We start from the raw sequence: 22,893 nt of genomic DNA, 5'->3' as shown, positions 1-22,893 counted from the left end.
AGTGTATAACTAATAATGTATTTTTTTTTTTTAAGGCTTCGACGACTGAGGTCATTAGCCTGTAAGGTTAGTAGGGTTGGTGCAGTAGGGTTGGGACTGTTGGTATGGTCGGTTAGGAACACGTGTATGTGTGACAAGGTTTTTGCGCACAACGAACCCAGATGGTCACCCATCCGATATCTAGTGGCAGCGGCCGTTGCTTACTCTTAATCACGTCGCGTGATTGATTTCAGCCACTGCACCGCGCCGAGTCACTAATATTGAATTATAAATAATAAATAAGTATATATTATATAATATATGGATGGAGAAGACACGACATACCTGTACATATATATTTTGACTAGGTACTTATTCCTGAAGGGATATCCGGATGAATCCGCTTACTAAGTCATCAAGGTAAAACTATATTACTTCTTCTTGTCGTGTCCAGTAAGGATTTCCAATAATTCACATTTGTTTAAGTAATAAAATAATATAGAACTATATATTACTATAATATCATTATCATATATATATAAGCGTAATCTGAGGGGGCAACAGGGCAAGTGAGTTTCACCCCTGAATTTTATAGTGGGGTTATATATTAATTTATTAGGTATATTGCTTTGTCAGTTTGCCCCCAACCCCCTCCTAATTTAAGCTCTAATTTATAGTATATACTATACAATTTAGAACACATTTTCCACATGTATAGGTTTAATATTGGTAAATTATTCGAAGGGCTTTCTCCCTTCATATGCTTTTAAACACAAAAGGTAAAACGTTTTTTTAATATTTAACACTGTCAAAAATTATCTACAAGTTACGCCGCTGTTAACATACATTTTAATTCATTGCCATTTGTGAAGCCGAATTGACTTATACATATGAATTATAAGAATGTGCAGTTTGATATTTTATACTTAACAACTTATAATTTATAGAAACACTGTATTTTATACGTATTACGCGTAACACCTATTTATTTTTGTATAATATAAAAGAACAAAAAAAGAAAAATCTCTTTAATTCGTATGATTATATAATATAACAATTATTATCAACATCAATATAATTTTAACAAAATTTGACAACAGTACAAATTAATTTTTAGGTACAAATCGTGCGCGCCAAACAACTGAAACATTTATCAAAATAGAATTCAATTAAACTTGATCAAATCGTAAAAATTATATTTTACACGCTAAGTTATTACATGAATAAATAAAATTCTTCTAGCCTCTAGGTATCGTTAGAAATATACAAAATGAATACGTTTGCTATGTATAAATGTATAATATATAATAATATGCATTTTTGTTAAGTCATGTAAATATGTATTATTGAAAAAAAAAACATGAATCGAATATAATATTATGGTCATATAAACATTACAGCGTGTAGTTGTTCGTGGTTAGTTGGAATACTGATATGTAGCTGTGATTTAGCCGTGTGTTTCATTCAACTATGTAGTGGTTGAACGTTTTTTTTTATGTACCTAATAATTGATAGGTCCCTACATAATATATTACACCATTTACACCAGAACAATTGACACGAAACTATTAAATTTGTGGTTCTAGAACTTAAGTAGCTAGTAACTAGTATAAGTAATATGACGGTACTTAATAAAATAATTGTATGTTATTTATCAATAGTATATTAACATTATTGTTTATTACATTTGTAATCAAAATAATTAAATGTAAAAAGGTGAATTTTATCTTGAACCTATAATCTAAATCTGTTATTTTTATTAGACCAATTAAAAATAGAATCATGTAAATTGTGTTCAATTTATACATACACACATAATTATATAAATTAATAATCGTCTGTATCTTACAAAATACATTAATAATAATCAAATACAAATAATAAATAAGCTTACAGCAAGGTTAGTTGTATGTTAAAAGTGTTTAAGTTTAAAACATACAGGTAAATTGGTATTTATAACAATTAATACATATGTAATATTCTGATATTTATTCGGTATAAAATAAAAATTTAGTAAAAATATAAGTACACAGATGATAATATTATAATATTAAGAAAACATTTTAAATTACAACTTTGTAGTAATTAATATAATAATACCCGCTGTACTAACTACAATTTATTGTAATTTATATCATGTTCAAATATTTATTTTGAGAGTTTAAACTGTTTTTATTGTAATATTATGGCCTAGGTATTTAAATAATATAACATGTGTATTTAAGTAAGTTTACTTTTAGGACAATTAGTTCAATAGGCCACCATAACATTTTTTTCTTTTCATTATTTATTTCTAGTAAATAATTATAAATTAGTAAAGTTATATAAATATAATGTCTTCGATTACATGATAACACATGGCATGGCACAGCACATTGGCAAACATACTGGCACCATTGTTGCTCCAGAACTTTGTTTTTCCTTTGACTTGCTTTTGCTTTTGTACTTGTACATTCCTTTGGCCTTGGCCTTCATTTGTCCCTGACCAAATTGACCTTGCTGTAGGACACGAATAAAAAAGTATAATAGATGGAGCGATAACAGATTATGTTTGATTATAAAAACGGTTATTATATACCTGTTGCATTACTTCTTCCTTCTTCACAAACGTTGTTGACCCGGGGGGATAAAAAACTGGCGGCCCGGCGACCGACTGAGTCACTTCAGTTTCTTTAACTTCCGTCAATTTCTCAGGGCCTTTATTTTCAGGAGCTAAATTATCGGGATGTGGCTTCTTAATCGGAATCGTGTATTCTGCTGCCTTGTCGTGTTCGTATTCCTTAGACTTGGACTGGTAATCCTTGACGTTCGAGTGGTATTCTCTATTACTGTGGTAGTTCGTGTAATCTGTTCTGTCGCCAAACGATGCCATCAAGTCGTCCAACCGTTTCGGTGGATTTTGGAGTCCAGGTGTGTCAGCCTCGTCTCTTGGGAACGGCGAATGGCGTAGTGGCAACTGTTCTTGGTGTATAGGTTTTGTGTACCCATTTGGTTGTCCATATTTTGTGTTCTCTCTGGTCTCACTCGAATACTTATACGAGTAAACCGTCTGGCCAGGCGGCGAAGTTAAGTTATTATCCACGCTGTAAAAAAAAACAGTGGTGCATAATTAGGTAATTTATTATATTAACAAATTATGTGTTCACGTCACATTCCCTGAACACAACTATGAATCTCACGTACGATCACAATATTAACCTCCAAAACGCTTACTAACCTCACGGGGAAACGACGGGTTACAGGGGGCGTGGCATGAGCGACCCAGGTCACCTCTTCGCTGCGACATACACACTCATTACAATCCCCCGAAATAATATTTTATATTAAGCAAACTAAATTCGTAATACTCACTTGATTCTGCTTGGATCGGAAGGACTAAACTTCTGTACCGACTGAGGTGACGTTGTTCTGTTCGTATAAGTATGACTACTCGAATAGTTTCTAGGTTCTGGTGGTTGAGCAAACGACATGGGCGACGGCGAACGGTGCGGTGACGGTGAACGTGGAGATGAAGATCTATGCGGACGAGGAGACGGTGGCAAATCTCTCAACGAACGATTCCTACTATCAGAGCGATATTCTTCTGAATAGTTGTACACTTTAGATTGACCTGGGTCCGTTGTAGGTGAACCGAATTTTTGGTACGTCGAATAAGTTGTGGTACCCGGTATTATTTTTTTTGTAGTTTCTTTTGAATAAACCGAGGTCTGATAGTTACCCGGAGATTGGTTTTGAAGCAACTTGGTATAACTACGTGGAGTATCGGTTAAATCTAAATCTGTTATATAGAATAATATTCATGAGTATCATACACAGTAGTACAGTACCTATACCCTAGGGTTTTATTTTTTAGTACAAAATGTTTCACCTAAAGGTTCTCCGTTTGTTGTCGAAGTTTCGTAGGTGGAAACCACCTCACTGGTCCCTGGCATTTTAGATCGGTTAAGACTTCCATACCTATGTTCTTCGTGTTTACTATATTGCTGTTTATATGGCGTACTGCTCCTTAATGGCTCACTGTTAAAAATTCGACAAATATATATGTAAGTTAAGTTACAGAAATCAATAAGCCATCGCCCATTTCCACGATGATATCCCTGTGACAGATACGAGTTGGGGGCTATCGCCAAAAAATACTACTCAAACTAAACCCAAAAACGCGAGAAAAAAATTACCTTTTTAACAACTTATATGCGTAAAGCGCAAATAAATTATTAGTTACTACCTATAGGTACAATTATTTAACCACTTGATTTGAACAATTAGTTTTAAAATAAAAATAACAAAAAAGATTAAGTTTTAAATTAATGTATAGGTAAAGTAATATATTATTGACAATATTTTTCATAAAAGTATAATAACATTTGATGCCTAAAGGCGATAAACAATTTAACATAGGTTTTATGACGCAACGAATCATTAAAATATATTAGTTACAAAAAAAACTGTTACTTATGTTAAAACGTATTATATTAAATAGAATAATTAAAATTTAATACCAATAATAAAATTAGTTAATATATAGTTTATATGTTTAGACATTAGTAATTGCCATTCATCGCCAATTAATAACTAATTAGGTACATTTTAGTTTATAATATTTTAAAAATCAATGTTTTAAATATTAATTAAGTACCTATAACCTTAAAATCAAATATGAAATTTAAAGCTGAAAGTTGGTTATCAATTTAAGTATAATGGGTTTTAATTATACCAGATGATGAAATTTAATTTTGCACTTTGTTTAGATACAAAAACTCAACTAATGTCTAATTCTTGCGTTAAAATAGTCTGTTTGGAAAATCACACGATTTGCGCTTTTGGCACCACCGGAGTTAGGGCCCTGATGCTAGAGATACTTATTATTACTTACAGACTAATGTTATACTATACAACTATACAAGTTAGGTTCTGGATTATTTTAGATATCTACTACACTTCAAGCTGGATCCCGAATGGTTTTTGGTAGCTGGTAAGCATACTATACAGTATAGTGTGAACACACTATATGTTCGTTGCAATGGCCCAACTAGGAATTTAGGGCTCCAATGAAAATATATTTCTGGGGTCTTAAATTGTCTAATAATAACCATTGTTATACTCAATGACGTAAATGTTTTTTTTTTTACACACCAACGTATCTCACATTCTCACAAAAATTGATCTCACTTCGTTTGATAGTTAGATAATTAATAACTCTCTTCGCTTTTTTTTATTTTTGAGTGCTTTTTATAAAAATATTTTACAATAGGAAATACCTACAAATTGTGATTCGATATTTAATCCAGGACACAACTTCTATATATTACCGATACAAATCCGGACCCAACTAGTTTAAGATTTTTATTTTGTGACCCAACTTGTATGCAGCCATCTCATAAATGCTTGGTTAGGGCATTGCTGTTATGAGTTATGAAATATCCAAATATCCAATTAAAAAGACATTAAGCCTAGAGTAATACAAATAATTAAATTAACTTACATTCCGGACTCATTAGTTGTTATTTCATGTCTGTTAACTCCGGAGTTTGAAAATCCAACTCTCTGAGCATGATTCAAATCGTCTAATAATGAATCAAGTTCAGAAATACTTTGTCTCATGTTAACACTGTTCGTTTCTTGTCTGGGAACTGTACCTTTGCCTATAACATAGGTACACATTATAAATATTTTGTTACACACGCAATTTAAATGGAAATATGATTAAAACAATACAATCAGCGTACTTTCTGTCGATTTATTATATTGGTAAGACGAAACCGTTTCGTAACCGGAATTTTTTCCATTGTTGGTCTGTCGCTGAAATGTTAATACGTTATTTTATAAGACATAATTGATATATGACTCCATAATTTAATTATGATTGCGGTCATTAGTTAATTAATGCCCACCAGCAAGTCAACCGATTGAAGATCGGGTAATCTTTCACTGAGCATTGTGGATTTGTTGGCTGGATTGAGATATTGGATTTCATATTCCTTGTTAATTTCTGTTTGACCGTTACCAATCGTCCTTGATGTGCTTTTAGTAACTTCTCTGTACCCAGTTGACGATGTGTTACTGAGTCCATGGTTTTTACGCGGAAGAGTGGACTGCAAGTCGTCCAGTAACAGTTCTAAACAATAATAAATGTTCAAGTTTGAACTAATTATACGTTGTAACGCAGCTATGTGCGTTACGTCGTTACCTATTAAATATAACAGTGTCAAGGTGTTATTCACGGAATATTTAATAATCTGAACATTACTATTCTCAAGTGAGAGGTTTATTGAAATTTCAGCACATTTATTCAATTATAATTTATAGGTAGGTATAATATATTGATACTTAAAATTTGAATTGAATAAAATTTAAATGTTCATTTTGCGACTATAATATTATGTAATATACATAATCAAATTCAAGTATTTTTTGGAAATACAAGTGTCAGGGCAAAAAAAAATTGAAATTATACGAAAATATTTTATTGATATGTGTGTGATGGTGGTAGGAGGGGGAGTAAACGGTGAATATATCACAAGAAGGTGAAGTAATTTTTTAGTTCTCATGAGACCATAACTAAATGAGACAGTGTATACCGTATGGTGAGTGGTGACTCCAGTGCTCCACTAAATAATGTAATATATTAGGAGGTACTAAGAATAGTAATATCGTGATATTATTGGGTATAACCTCGAATAATGATAAATTAATATCCAAGTAAAGTAGTAGAAAATTATTTTACATGATGTTATTTTTTGTTTTTATAATTGGTCGTTTAGAAAAAATAACAATTGTGAAGGTGAAATATCCTTATGTAATTATATAATGTTTGTTCAGGTTTCTATTTTTAATAGTATTAGCTACGGTCCAGACAGCCGAAATGTGTCAACGTTCAAACAAACTGTAACGTTATAAAAATAGCAGTTGGAAATGAAACACGATTTGTTTTTTTATATATACCTTCACCTAGGAATTAGGATGCATTACAACCCAGACGTTTCCTTTACACATTACACTGTCAAATATTTTTTACGAGGGGAACAAAATACACATATCGCCAAAATATCGTATGGTTGGTAGATTTTATAGTTAACTCAAATGATTAGGTATAAAAGTTAAAAAACTCGGCTTATCGAATTATGGATTCAATGAATTTTGTAATGTTTATTTCATAAAAATCGATTAATAATCTCCACGTGAGTTGTACATCGAACATACAGAACTGTTTCTTCCTAATGGGCTTTAGACTCTATAGAGTACTTTTATGGAATTAGTACCTACCTACTTTGCAGGTGACTAATAGTTAATACTACAATATTAAATAAATTGTCTGTATTCTATTATTCCATATAGGTACAGATAAATTCGTGACTAATCTAATGCATGCAGGTTTATATAGGTACTAACCGAGTCTCGCTTCGCCTTGATTTTGATTTGGTCTGCTATACATTGTTCTAGGTCCTGAAACATGACAATCACTACTGTTATTGAAAATCCATATCCGCACGGCGCACACTATGATAAAAGACAATGATACTGGTACGTGAGAATATTTATAATTTGTATTTTAAAACAAAAAATATGTTGCATATAATTTTATATACAAATATTTGTGACTTATAAAGTTCAATGCTGGGCTTATACCTTTAACTAGTTCAAATAATATAAACGACTTGGATGTTTTTTTTTTGTTTATCATAATAAACCTAGTTGTATATAAATCACTATACATATATAATATAGTATATACTATATAGCACATAATATATATAGTAAATATTTAAGTGCATTAAGTATGAAATGAGATGGAAATTCGCTTAGGAGGAAACCAACCAGATACCGGGATATCGGACCTACATAATATAGTACCGACTACCTACCAATATATTTATTTGGCATCTACAAACATTTTAGTACTTTTAGTACATTTTAGTATTGCAATACATATTATTTTGTATAAAACATTAATTAGGTAATAAATGTTAATTTACAAACTATATTGTAACAATAAATATTATTTATTCGCTATAAACTTATTTTTTTTATACCAGGTTTGGACCAAATGAGGAGATAAAGTTAAAATTTTTGGGGTTATACACATGTACCACACATTTGTCGCAACATTATAATTTTTCATATTGACCACGTAATATAACCTACCACTTACACCCAATCAATGGTTTGCATGTTCACGCCAGTTGCAGGGTCTTAGATGTTTTTCAATGATTGGCCGTTTTATGAATACATAAATACATAATATTTTGAAATTACCAAATGTTATATAAAAAAAATAATTGAACTTCGATTCAATACAATATTCCTGTGGAAAATCATACGCATCTGTATGAGTTGCATAGATATTAAATCATTAAAAGATAAACAATTTATTGGTATTAAATATATTTGTTTTATTACGATGACCAGAGAAATTATTAAAAAAATAGGTCATATGAAGCTGACCTATATTGTATAGGGTTTTTCCAATAAACATTTTGAATGACATAGTTTATTTTTGTAATGCATAATACATTAATATTTAATACGACTATAAATAGTATAAATATTATTACGACCAAATGAGTTCAAAATCATAATATTATACGTGACTATATAGTGAGTAACTAGGATTTAAGAATTAAGATTGACTGGACGAATCTAATTTCGTTAAATTAAAAACAAAAATCTGCGATTTAAGATTTTATATCTCAATTAGCTTATGGATAATTTTATCCAATTAAATTATAAATGGAAATAAAAATGTAACAAAATAAATCAAAATATTTAAATTATATTACCTATTTACTTTTCTATAAGTAAATATTTCAAGATAGAATTTATACAGCCAAATTGTATTGGTTTTACAATTGAGTGTTTATACTTTGTTTATTTATGTTCTTATGATGTCACCACTCATTTTAGGACAATAATTGAGGGTAGAACTGTAGAAGCTAGAAAAAAAGTCTACAACGCTCATTGTAAACCAATATAGATTGAAAATTTGATTTAGTTGGTTTTTTTTTTATTTAAAGTTTAAGCTGGTTAAAGGAAAATCTAATGGAAAATTATGAAAACAATTTCAATATTTAGATTTATAAAAGCATATATGAAGTCTGTTGATAATCAATTTTAGTTCATTTTTTCGCAATTTATTCAGAAAATTATAACCTTAAGAGGACGCTACACCCACATGTGTTGTCTCCGTCTTACAAATGTACAACATAGCAAAAACTGTTTTGCGCGGGAAAGAACCAAGAAGGCTACAGTCATAACTAAGAAACGAGATTTTCACCACATAAAAAAGAAGAACTTTGGCTGTGCAACGTTGTTTTTATTTTTTTGATATCATTTATATGAAAGAAGTTTATCAAGTTTGAAAAACACAAACAATAATAGTTTTTAAAATAGTAAGAATTTTTTTCATATAAGTGATATCAAAAAAATAAAAACAACGTTGCATAGCCAAAGTTCTCCTTTTTATGTGGTGAAAATATCGTTTCTTAGTTATGACTGTAGTCTTCTCGGTTCTTTCTCGCGCAAAACAGTTTTTTGCTATGTTGTACATTTATTAATTGTAAGACGGAGACAACGCATGCGAGTATAGCGTCCTCTTAAAGAATTTAAATGTTCACATAATATTATAATATTTATTTTTTTTTAATTTTATATTGCTAATGGTTATAAATTTATATAATATAAATCTATATTTTATTTAAAGTACCTATAGACTTGGGAATAAGACAATAAGTTGATACATTCTGGCATAATTTTATTATTGTTCTATACAATTTACATTTTATAACCAAGATCTTAAAATGTTATATAATACTAACTATTGTCTATTTATCTATATCATTATGTTGTTCTAACTTCTAACTATTACTGAAATAATATGTCAAATGTATTGAATACAATTTTTTCATATTTTAAGAAAATGTCATATTCTTATTTTAACGATTATTGTTTTTCAATAAATAATACACTACACACAATAATAAGTACACCACTATCTTGTCTGGCTTTTTAATGGTTTGATTTGTTCTTTAATCTGTTTGTATTTATTTCTTATTGTTGTAGTACCTATATATATAACTAGGAAGTTTTCTGATGAATGAAGAACTGGCCTTGAGCCAACCTTATTATTTTGTAATAATATGTGTTAATAGATAAATAGATCATCGACTCATCATAACATAAACATTCTGCAATAATGCAATGGGGCAGGTAAATTATTCTCACAAGTGCAACAATTTTTAATATATATTATATTACATTAGTATCCAATATTTCTATGGCATATTATTGTCATAGGCATTTTGTTATTCATTAAGAAATTAGGTACCTAATTTTAGACTTGAATTGTTTATAATTTATAAATATTCATACAAAATATAACTTATAGTACCTTGTAACTTAAATACCTCTATAATAATGTCATTGATGTGCAGTCCATCATAAAGTATACATACATTCTAAAACGACTGACCTTTTTGCCTAATATGATCAAAAATGTGAAGAAAAAAACAAACATACTGATACCTTCACTGCGTTTATGGTATTGTGGGTTCGAATATCCTTCATACTTAATATTTTGGACATAATCCAATATGAATCTATTCTGCATTTGTAGCCTGCAGCCTGCAGGAGCGCATATGCAGTAGTCTTTATTTATTTTGTTCTCTTTGTTTTCGTTGTTCGAAAATATATTATTTTTACATACAACAAGTGGAACATTTTTGTCGAAGGGCGTGTTCTCTTAATATACCAAATATATTATAGACATTAATGGTCCATTATAAAAATAAGATGAATATATTATATAGGTATAGTAATTCTAAATTATGTAAATGGCTATTGTTTAAAAATGACTCGACGAAAACATTGTGCAAAGCAGACTACCAGTGAGATGTATAGGCTGTATACCTACCTACCAACTATTATATAGCTACCTATCTCGAGTAAAATACCGACGACGATGCTATAAGTATGTATCGTGGCAACGATAATAATATATTATACCCAAATACAGTGTTTGGCATTGATGACGCTTTATGAAATTCCATCGCTTAATAACAATTATGTACACCAATGATGACATTTCTGTTTGGTGTGAACACGTAAAAAAAATTTTTATATAATTGCGACCGACGTTTATAGGAATCTTTTTTTTTAATATTTGTGTAGGACTTAGACAATGTCTATGCTAAAATGACACACCTTAAAAGGGGTTTAGCACCCCGACAATTTGATACCCGTGGTTACTGCCATTCTTAATATAGCACTGCAGTATTATAAATGGTTACCGTGTATAAATGTATAGACGTATAGTCCGCAAAAACGATCAGACATCACTAAATCACTATATATAAGTAGCGCAACCAACAATAATAATTAATAACAATAATATTGGACATCAAATTTTGGGATTTTGCAATCGCTTCTTTTCGCGTGCAATAATCACTAATAGGCGTTCGTGTTGAACCTAACCACCGATATGATGATAAATCGTTCAACGTCGTCATGCTAAACAATTATTAATAATAATAATCATCTATAATGATTATAATTACTATATATATAGGTGCTAAATTATGTATTACATTATTATAAGCAACAAAAGCGTGACTACAGTTTTTAACATATTATATATTTAGGCGTGCCAGCTGGTATGCCTGTGCACCTCCTGACATTACAGTAATTGGGCCGTTTTTTATCTGTTGTTAGCAAATAATTTTTTTATAAAATAACAATTTATTTACGTTATACTCGTCTTATTAGGAGAGGACCCAACTTGAAGGGGGCACAAATACAGTTACCGTCTGCGGAAATGTAGTTCTGCGCACGCGCGTTGCAGGTTGTAAACGTATACAAATATTGTTATGATATTTAGCAAGCGGTGTGTATGAAAAATGTGGGACAATCTCATCGTATCGTGGAGAGTAGAAGAAGAATAACACATGAAAATAATAAATTAATAAATATAGGAAGCTATTAGCTAATGCGCGCGCGAACGCGTTCTGATGCCGATATGGAGTTGCCTCCGTTTTTCTCCATTGGAAAGGACACACGGCACGCACGTACTACGCATACTATTATTATTATTATTGTATATCATAATATACGTGTGTGACCGATACCAAATAAGGAGAAGAGTGGCCGCCGCCGAGGCGTCAATGACGTAAGACCGAAAACGGGCCTGTCCCGCCGGGGGAGTGTCGCCATCGTCGGGCCGATCGTCGCCGTTACACTGTGTGCTGCTGCTGCTGCTACACACGACGCAGCGCGACCTTGAGAACAGTGCGCCCGCGCGTGTTTTTGCTCGGCAACGACGACGCGACGACCGGCCGGTCGACCGGCTTTGGCGGCGTTGCGTTGACCTTGTCGCCAAAACATATTTTGTACTACCCGCGCCTGTTTTTTTCCTATATTTTTTTGCGCCTACACCGCCTCCTCGTTGTTTTTTTATTATTTCCGATCCTCTGTGCGCTCCTTTATTTGTTTCCACACACGTTTAACATACCTAACCATGATAATACGAAATTGCTAATAACATAATAATATATTAGTATAATATTTTAGAGGCAAACGTATTTTACGTGTTCGTCAAAAATCACAAGAAATTAAAACTCGATTGGACCTGGGAGTAGACCACGACAAGGTCAAAATAGTGAAAGACACACTGCAGAACAGTACAAGTAATGTTATGAATACAAAATAGGGTTGCAGGAATTTGATGCCCAAAAAAATATCATATAAAAATGCATATTATATGACCATAAAAATTTAAATTACAAAACCATCAACATTTAATGTGCATTGTAGATGGAAATTCAAAAATATTATTTCAATTATTTATTTTGATTTAATTAATTTGATGAAGCTGAATTTGATTAATATATTCAATGATTATTAAAGTATTAAATAGGTAGGTACCAACTTACAGGTATATCGTGTATAACCTTTTGGCCCGTTTTGATTTTATTAGTTGCTTGGAATTTCAAATGCAAGATTAGATAATGATTAGATAAATGTTAATTGTTTGCGTAGAATATAATATTATATAAAATTCCATTAAAACCTAGAAATAATATTTTTTCATTTTCATTTTCATTTAAAATCATAAAAAATGCTATGGAAAATGAAAAATTCTCTTAAAAACCAAATAATGCATGCAAAATAAATGTTGGACATTAAATTAAACAAGACAAAATGAGCATCACTGAACCTAATCTAACCAGCTAACCTAAATAAATAATTCGCAATATTTCTTGATTACTTATATATATATATATATAAACAGTACATACCTATTTCCTATATAATAGGTACCTCGTCGTACATATTATAGTATTTAAATATTGGTTTTATAACTGAGTTAAATGGATTAAATAAAAACCAAAATATGTACCTTTAGATATTTGCTAATTATCGTTTTTTTAATCTGTACTACAAAATTTAAGGTACCTATACTCTCTAGTTTTTATAGTATATTTTCCAGTTTATACCTACTATTAGTTTAAGAAATGAATTAAAATTTGTTCAAATTCTTGTACGTATAATATATTTAATCATTGAATTATTAGAATATGTTTGATAATTAATACTATAGATGTTTAGCTAAGGCCTATAAATGGACTACGGTATATTATGCTGCAGGATCGTGGACAAGGCACAATAACTAGTATCTGCATGACTGCATTCTGTAACTATTCGCGTGGAAAGGACTTTTTATAATATTGTCTCGACGTTTGCTATTTACACGTGCAATATAATATCGAAACCTTTGAAATGACATTGTCGTTACACGCAGCTTACATGCCACCGCCATCCTGTCTCCTCTAGTCCGCAACGACAAGTGTGACACGCGATCGAGCGATCCTATTAGTATAGACAGTATAGTAGTATTTAGAATAATATAAAATTATGTACAAGCGCATCTCATTATAGTTATTGTTACCCCGGTCATAAACATTAAACATCCGCGAGTGTTAACGTCGAATGCCGAATAGTATATAATATATATTATAATTTATATTATACATTTCGTATTATACAAGCACGGGGTGTGTCTAGAAACTTAATATACGTGTCCCAAACATTATATATTCTAAACATCCTGTGTATAATTATATTATATTATTTTGTTATATTATTATTGTGACGAGTTTGTAATGGTTTATTTAACAAAAACAAAACGCTTTCTCGCGGATGACGGCCGTAAGTTGCAGAGGAGGCATCGTATACCACATCGCGCTCCCCACGATATAATATGATTGCTGCTGGCGACGGGGCCGAGACGCCGAGTGAGTAGTCGAGTAGAAATCGACGTACTTAAAACTGTTTACGGCTTGTTTTTCAAAACAAACCCCATCCCGACATTCCACCTCATCCTCGCCCACTTCGTCGACGGTCCTATATATATATATTGTACGTCTCGACCTTTCTTTTCGAGTATATTATAATATCTTTTCGGTCCAATCGACGACGTTCATCGATGTTGGGTGTATTTTTTTCTTTACAACCAAGTAATAAGTATACATACCATATTCTCACGAGTTTGGCGTTTTTATTATTGTTATAATTTTATTATTATTACACTGTCCTCGTTGATTAAAACAGTGTATAGATTATAGATATTAGATACTACGACACAGCAGGCTTGCTGTTAAGGTGCCGCGCGCGTTTAACGACGAGTCCTAAGCCTCGGCCTTCCGCGTTGTTAATCACACGGCAACACGCTATATCGATTTAACTTTTATTTAACCGTTTTCGTCAACCACACAGAATACATACCAATATACGTATTCTGAGTTCCGACCGTATCGAATGCTCGATGATTACGTTTTACGTGTATGTACAATGTAGAAGCATAAAAGTTCCGCATAAACACCTAGCGAAACGAGTAAGAATTGCCACTTCCTTCGAAGCAGTATGAATTATTATAGTAAGATAACTTGACGTTTCGTATAATAAACATAATAACAACGTTTCACAACGCGAAGTTGAAATAATAACCATTAAATTCTACAATTAAAATATGACGCACGACAGTTGACAAATCCTTCCTTGAAAATTAAAACAGTATAATATTTAAAATATAATCTTTTTATTATTGTTGTACCTCTACGGATCTACCTTTGCGGTTTTACCTACTCGCTGCATAAACTTGTCAGTTGTCATATTAAGTTTTAGTCATCATATTGATTTTAATGCTATCAATCACAGAAAATAGACTATTTCTTATAAATGCGGTAAAGTTACCTTATTTTTGTTATGAAGTTAATAATTTATTCAATTTACTTTCAATATGCGTATTGTGCTACCTATAGTGTAGTCAACTGAAAATTACTATAAAAAATAATAATTATACATAATGTTACTATAATGTGCAATGACATCGATTGTATTTTTTTTTGAATAATACGTACCTATGTAGTATATTATGTTTCAAATACAACAACAAAAAATTCATACATATTAATAATAAAATGAGTAGTAGACAAAATTCTTTATACTTATAATATTTGAAAAATATGTTGTCAACAATTACCTATGAGTATTTTATTTTTAATGTATGTACTAAATCAAATGCAAATAATTTTAACACTTCTTATTGGTATAGATCAAACAATACAGAACACTGACCTACAAGGCTACAGCCAGTATTCAACACTCAAAAATGACTTTTATAACGCCTAAACATCATTTGTGACAAGAATATCAATTTCGTAAATATTGAGTCCCGAGTCGTATAATAATTAATATGTGAGCATATCCCGAGCGGCAAACAGTGAACACTGCCTACATAATTAATAATGCCCAAAATCGATAGCAATTTTCAGTTAACACTGTGATGTAGTAAATTTTGCAAAACGGAAACATTCTATTAATATATTATTATACCGCATATTTTACTAGGAAATTTATACTCGAAAATAAAAATTACAACAGTAAAATATTAGACGATTTTCGATTTGCCGATTAATTACCTACCTGGTTTAATTCAGTACGTACCTAAGCCGTTCCGACTACTGCAGACAGATGGTGTGAACGTGTATAGTACTAAAAACACATGATTATAATATTATGTTTTTGTGTTGTGTAATAATTATTATTATACCACGTGTATTGCGATAGTGATCGTCTGGATTTCTGTTATATAGATATTCTAAAAATTAACAGGAAATTGAAATATAATATTATAAAGGAATAATAATAAAAAAAAAATATTTAAGAAAAGTGAAATATAATGAATATAAATAATGATTAAGCTAATTTCAACCTTATTATTCAGGATATATTTAAAGATTCCTCGTGCTTGTGAGTTGTAATTTATATTTTCTATAAATCCGACAGCAGTGTAAGTTATATACAACACACCGCAGCTGTCATGTATACGCAACGAAACCACAAATTGATTATCTTAAGCACGCGCACGATAAATTTAGCATATGCAACCGTTATAATTTTGTATTAAGTATTCCTATACTATTATACATCACATAAGACCAAATATCCAGAATATCGGGATATGAATAATGTATATATAATATATTACTCAGTTCGTGAGTAGCGATCATTAATGAATACAATTGTATTATGTCCATCATAATATGTATAATAATGAATAATTTGAGTTTACAGTTTACACCAGATTCGTACGAGAAACGCAATATTGATTGTAAAACAATATTTGTATAAGTCGGTATAATATGCTTTATTATGATGTACACCGCACACATACACAATAATTTATTATGGAAATTAAGTTAAAAGCACATTTATTAGGTCATCAAAGGATCCTAATCAACAGACAACAGTTGAACAGTTTACAGTATACATAACATTAATTATTATTACAAGTAATGAGTACATTACAAATATAAAAATACACTCAAGTGTTTTTAGTATAAAATTATGTAGAATATAGGTACTAAGGTACCTGTTATAATTATGAAAATGTATTCAATCTATCGAAGAAATCAGATAAATTAACAAAAAAAACTCCTACGTGGTTTTACTGCAGCAGCTCAGTTTACAATAATTACTGTATTAAATGTGGGTAGAAGATAATATTAATATGATGTTTCTATTTTTTATTAAGTTACCTCACCAACTTTCATATGGAAAGTTTTAAAGTAAATTGAATTTAAATTAATACAAGTTTCGCATTAAATATATTATTAAAAACAAATTCACAAAAATAAAGATAAACTAAAACAAAACAAAGAATATTTTCTGAATGTTATCAGTTTTTATCATAAATACTGGAGCGAAATGTGAATGATAAAAGTAAATTAAAAGGTTTGTATATATTATTATGTATATTATAATTTATTTTACAGGTCCCCGTGGTGGATAAGAGATCACATATTTAGATTTTTTCTATCTGTGGAGGTATGGGAACCGCGGGAGGGAGATTTTATAAAACCAAGTAACGAAGTAACACCCACGCTCCGTGAGCAGTTTGGCATAGTTTTTATGTCCAATTGGTTTTATCGTTAGAAAACTATAGAGCAGCGTGTTGAGTATTATTTTTTTTACGAGTTCATTGAAGGAAGCAATATAAAAAAAAATATAAAATGCTATTCCTAGTGTTGGCGCTTGTCCACGGACGGCTGAGTCAGCAGCGTTTAAATTTGGATTCGAAAAAGTGGAAGACTACAGTAAGATGGCAAAAAAACTGCACAGAAAGGCCGAATATTTATCATTCGTCTTTATTATTATAACAGTGTGGGATAAGAACGGACGCCTTCGTACCTATTTAGTTTTCTAAGATGCGTGGCGCCCATTTCGAAAGTGCAGTACATCAACCATATTTTAAAGACCGGGCCAAGGCGTTAAGATTTTATCGAAATTGGCTCTGTCTTTTTTTCTAAATTAGACATCAGTATTATATATTTGTATATCAATATAGTTTACAAATATCATATTATTTTTATAACTTGAAAATAAATTTGTTTTTGTTGGTAATTGTTTATTTGTGCTAGTGTGTCAACTTGTCGTGTGTGTATTTATTATAAAATATGTACCTACGCTTTACCAGCTCGTCAAGTATGGTGGTATTGTAAATAAAGTCACTGCGTCATTTAGTGAATAATTTTCATAAGTTTTCCGAAGTTATTGTACATATTGTATAAATATTATTAATGTTGAACAATAAGAATTGCTAATTTCGTACATATCAATAATTATATAATATAATTAATACGTTTTTGATTAGTAAAAGATAAAGTTCGAATGAGTTCATTGAATTATTATTTCACTATCTGCTAGACATCTATCATCCAGATGTACGTCGCTAATATTATGTTTTAACCTTTTTCAATTTATTGCAATGTTTTGGTGTTATACATATATTGGCTTAGTACTTTTATGTTTAAGTACTATAGTGTTAATTTTTGTGTAATATTTCAACTATCTAAATCAGAAATAATTTCTTCATAATTGTACAAATCGAATGTTTAAGTATACCTGTATACCTGTCAATATTTTTTCTAATTTTAATATTAAACAACTATGAGGAAAAATGACTGGAAAAGATCTCTCATCTTTGTCCACTTTAATCTTGCGTTAGTAATGTTACATAAATACCTGTTTAAATGATCGGACTCTTTTTATTTTTACACAGGTATAATTAATATAACGATGTTAAACCTACAACCTTGAGCTGCTATATAGAAATGCAGATATTATTGCATATTTTCTAATAATGAGGTAGGGTACATATTTATTTACCCATTATTTTTTATCGTTATATATATTTTACGTAAGGTTTTTCAATCGGTGCTAATTCTACGTAAATTATATAGCACCAATTGAAAATTCCATTTTGGGAAGAGGCGATTGATGCGGTTACGCCTGTACGTTTTACACTACAGCTGTTTTACTCAAATAATTATTAAGTCAAATATCATAATTCATAACTATTTTCACTCATTCACCCATCACACAAATTATATTATTATGATAAGTCTTTGAAGTCGTGAAGCTTGCGAAGGACGCACATTTTAGTAGGTAAGCATCAAATGTTTGCAATATTATATGCTCATATATAAGTAGATAGGTATACTATACAGGCTCAGGGATGTATTGTTTTATTCTGCAACATTTGAGCCAGGCAGCCAGCTATTGTTAATGTGCGAAACTTCAGGCAATGTCTAGTTTCCTATACATCTTACATGGACTGGCGGCTTAATTATTATGTAGTATATACATAGCCATACAGACAATAAACCCAAACCATACGATAAAAAATGACTACAGGAAAAACTATAATCTCGCCTTGTAGAATAGTCCGACTTTAATCATTTTATTAATTATAATTATTTGAAATAGGAACATTTTATTCAGGACGTATAAATGGACTCCACTTTTCAATAACCTTTCAAATAACGGCAGAAAAATAATTGTTAAAAAAAAATCAAAAATTTGAGTTAGAATACAGATGCGTTTATTATTTATTTACTTCTAAAAATGGAGTTTTTTTAAATCGGGGTCTAATCTGTATTGCACAAAGTCCCTCATCTTTCAAATAAATAAAAATAATAGATGAAATCTATAATTATTTATTACTTCACAAGGCGTCATGAGTTTTTTCCGTTTCGTAATATACTATATGAAAACGCATCGGCTCTGACACCGCATTAATAGTAAGTTGTAAATAAAGTACCTTGTCTGATGCGGTGTCATGTACGATATGCTAGCAGCAGCAGTGACGCTGGCACGCAGTCTTCGGAGCGGCGGGTGTTTTTATTTTTTTCGGAAACTAACTGCTTCCGGACACCTGCAGTATATTGTTAGGTATCACGCGCGATGTGATATGTGAGAATTGTTGTTGTTGTAAATCGTATGCGAAACACGCGCGTATTGTACCGTTGCACAGGGAGATGCCGTCGCGACGGCGTCGAGCGGAAAACTGTTGCGACTCGCGGTCGACACGCGTTGCAGCGGGAGGAGCGGTCTCGTGCGTGCGGCGGGCACCAACGGTGGGACAGCTTTTTACGGCGGACCGAGCGCTCGCGTACGGTGCTGACTGCTGATGGTGGTGGCGGTCGTGTACCACCGATACCGGTGCGGCCGCCGCGAGCTTCGCGGATTCGGTTCCGGTGCGTAGGCGATACAAGCGCGCGGCGTGGGCGTGGAATCGCGGCAGCTTGGTTTGGCTCTGTTGCGTGGTGGTTCCGGCGGCGGTGAGGAAAACGACATGAAATCTGTCGCTATCGCCGCGCCACCACCTAAGCATGCCCACCGTATTCTTAGTTATCTTTATGAACAATAGTCGCTCGTTGTTCTTCAAATATAATATTATAATCGTATCGTTGATTCCCGGAATACGTTAATATATAACGTGATTCGCCACGGTTTGTTTACATGCATATTATAGTGCATACGGTGTTGATACACATTTACAGTGACGTAATTGTGGGCGGGCAAGTTCCCATTGCCACCCTGAAATTTTTGAAGGTTGGAAGGTATCATATTGCCTTCCCTCAGATATGCCATCTAAATCTTCTGAAATAAATAATGAATACATGTAACATACATTTTTAAGATTTTAAGATAAAAAAATTGTTTTCTCCAAATTATTGAATAAGGTACATTTACACGTTCCTCCTGTTGTATAATATGTTATAGGTACGCCGTACGCATTATCATCTGGGTTAAAAAAATAAATACCCCTATAATATAATTTCTGTAAGTGCATATAGGCGTGAACAGATTCAAGCCAGGTACCCAAATGCAGTGAACATTAATTTTACCCACCCATGTTTCATACTTTATACAAACAGCTTACAGACCCATTTATAAGTTATTATAATTTATAATCTGTATATATGTAATAAATATTTAACTTTATAATAAATCTGTTAGGTATAGGTATATTTTATTGAGTTAATAATGTGTGATGTACGATGAATATTGTATATATTATACAATGAAAAGAATACATAAGAAATTTAATTTTTTATTATTAACATAACATATTATACTAATATAGAAAAATCATAAAGAAGAAATGTTGTTTGGTTGTTTGTTCGAGGATTATCTCTATGGAGCTACACTTTTTGCATAAACGATTTAAAAAAAATTTACCATCAGACAGTGAAACTATCCAAAAAATATATAGGCTATATTTTATATCAATAATAAGTAGCCCTTAATTTTTTTTTATTGCAAATTTATGATTTTTTGTTTATTTTAGGGTAACAAAGCTAAAAATGCGGGAAAAAATAGTTGATATGATTGAATATAATTTTAGACTTGTATTTTATGTATGATCAAAACCATCCAAATGACTGTGTTAAAAATGTTTAATGGTGATTGAGATGGGGGTAAATCCACTCAAATTTTTCACGGAAAATGTTTTTTTTAATTTAATTCTATTATAATTCATAAAAGTTGGACATAATTGAAAATAATAATAATGAACTACAAAAAACATCAGTCATGAGTTATTATATTCGTTAATAGATCTAAAAATAAGTAGAATGCTGCACGATATTAAAGCCTGCATAATATCGTTATTTAAGTATATTATGTAAAAAAAAAGATAATTTTGAAGTGGTCTTTAAGTTTACATATTACGTGTAATCTTAAACAATTAAATCCAGTCCTAAGTACAAATAACTGTGCAATGTTATAATTAATGTACCTATTAAAAATAAAATAAAACTTTAACTTAAAAAAAGCGTGTAAGTGGAAGTCGCTCTGCTGTACAGTAGCCCGAGTAGGTTACAATAACTTACAAGTGGGGGGGGGGACTCAGGGACTGTAATGTATGGTGTTAAATTTTAATTCAATGATATAATATTATTGTATCTATACGAAAAACGATTCTGAGGGGAGACGGTTTGTTTGACTTTGTCAGCAAAGGATATTTTATATTATCTATATTTATATTAATTTATTATTATTATTTGTTTATTATCATATTTATATATTATATTATTGTAATAAATAATAATATACTTTAGAAGTTTCAAATACCCCCAAATAATATTTTTAAAATTTAACACGAAACTAAAATCCTTCATTTCGTTTAAATATCTAATTTCGTCTAAATTTGAACATAAAATAACTATAAAAAAACTGTGTTTTATACTTTTGAGATTTTTTTTTACAGAGTACCTATCTTACTTAAGTAAAACATTGTTTCAAATTTTCAATCCTTAATGAGCTAATTATAGTTATAAAAGTTGAACATTTTACAAAATCATTACAAATTTTAATTTAATGCATTTTGTCAAAATTCAAACTTTAAATGCTCATAAAAAAAATTGTGTCTGTGTATTTTTAATATTTGTCAACTGCTATTGTAATTTGTAACAATATATTATCAGGAACCTCAAATTAAATATTCATGCTTTTTGAGCCAGCGAATAAAATTGTATTGACATTTTTTTTTGTATATTTTTGACGAATTTTGTAAACATTTTGTTGTATAAACGCAACAAAAAAAAATTCACAATCTGAACTAAAAAAAGGTAGTAATAGTAGATGTCACTAGCTCTGCTGTTCAGTAGGTTACTAGTGGTTTTTGCATTACAACAAAATTAGAAAAACGCTACACGAGAAATGAAGTAAATATCCAATATCTTGTACAAATTTGAACTTTGAACGCTTATAAAAATTTAATTTGACTTTTCAGTAGACATTTTTTTTGTTTGATAAAGGTAGACAAACATATGAGGAATTTCGTAAAAACATTTTACGAATTCTCAACTCAAAATAATTTGCAGATTGTCGTAATTTTTACGTATTTTGTAACTTTAAATGCTTATAATAAAAACTGTGACAAGGAATTTTTATTATTTTTCAAGTGCCAACGTAACAATATTTTGAAGATATTAATATTATAAATACAATATTAATACAATATTTTCAAGATTTTTAACTCTACGAATAAAATATTATTGATATTTATCGAAAAAA

At 30.8% G+C, this 22,893-nt stretch overlaps 1 protein-coding gene across 2 annotated transcripts; it reads right to left on the bottom strand.

Annotated features, from left to right (window-relative positions):
• Positions 1-1,006: 1,006 nt before the first annotated feature.
• On the bottom strand, positions 1,007-20,014 carry LOC132946871 (serine/arginine repetitive matrix protein 1). Of its 2 annotated transcripts, XM_061016974.1 has the most exons (10): positions 19,631-20,014; positions 7,369-7,422; positions 5,871-6,094; positions 5,706-5,778; positions 5,462-5,621; positions 3,848-3,996; positions 3,331-3,757; positions 3,197-3,256; positions 2,558-3,062; positions 1,007-2,478 (listed from the first exon to the last, which is right to left on the bottom strand). In XM_061016974.1, the coding sequence occupies exons 2-10, from the start codon at positions 7,409-7,411 to the stop codon at positions 2,323-2,325; spliced, it is 1,797 nt and encodes a 598-aa protein (XP_060872957.1). In that variant the 5' UTR covers positions 7,412-7,422; positions 19,631-20,014; the 3' UTR covers positions 1,007-2,322. The 2 variants fall into 2 exon arrangements, with proteins under 2 accessions (XP_060872957.1, XP_060872958.1); XM_061016975.1 differs by lacking the exon at positions 3,197-3,256 and having other exon boundaries at positions 19,631-20,012.
• Between the last annotated feature and the right edge of the window lie 2,879 nt (positions 20,015-22,893).

Source organism: Metopolophium dirhodum, chromosome 6 (genome assembly GCF_019925205.1).
Source record: "Metopolophium dirhodum isolate CAU chromosome 6, ASM1992520v1, whole genome shotgun sequence".
Classification (NCBI taxonomy): domain Eukaryota; kingdom Metazoa; phylum Arthropoda; class Insecta; order Hemiptera; family Aphididae; genus Metopolophium; species Metopolophium dirhodum.
This window is presented reverse-complemented; position numbering and strand designations above follow the sequence as displayed.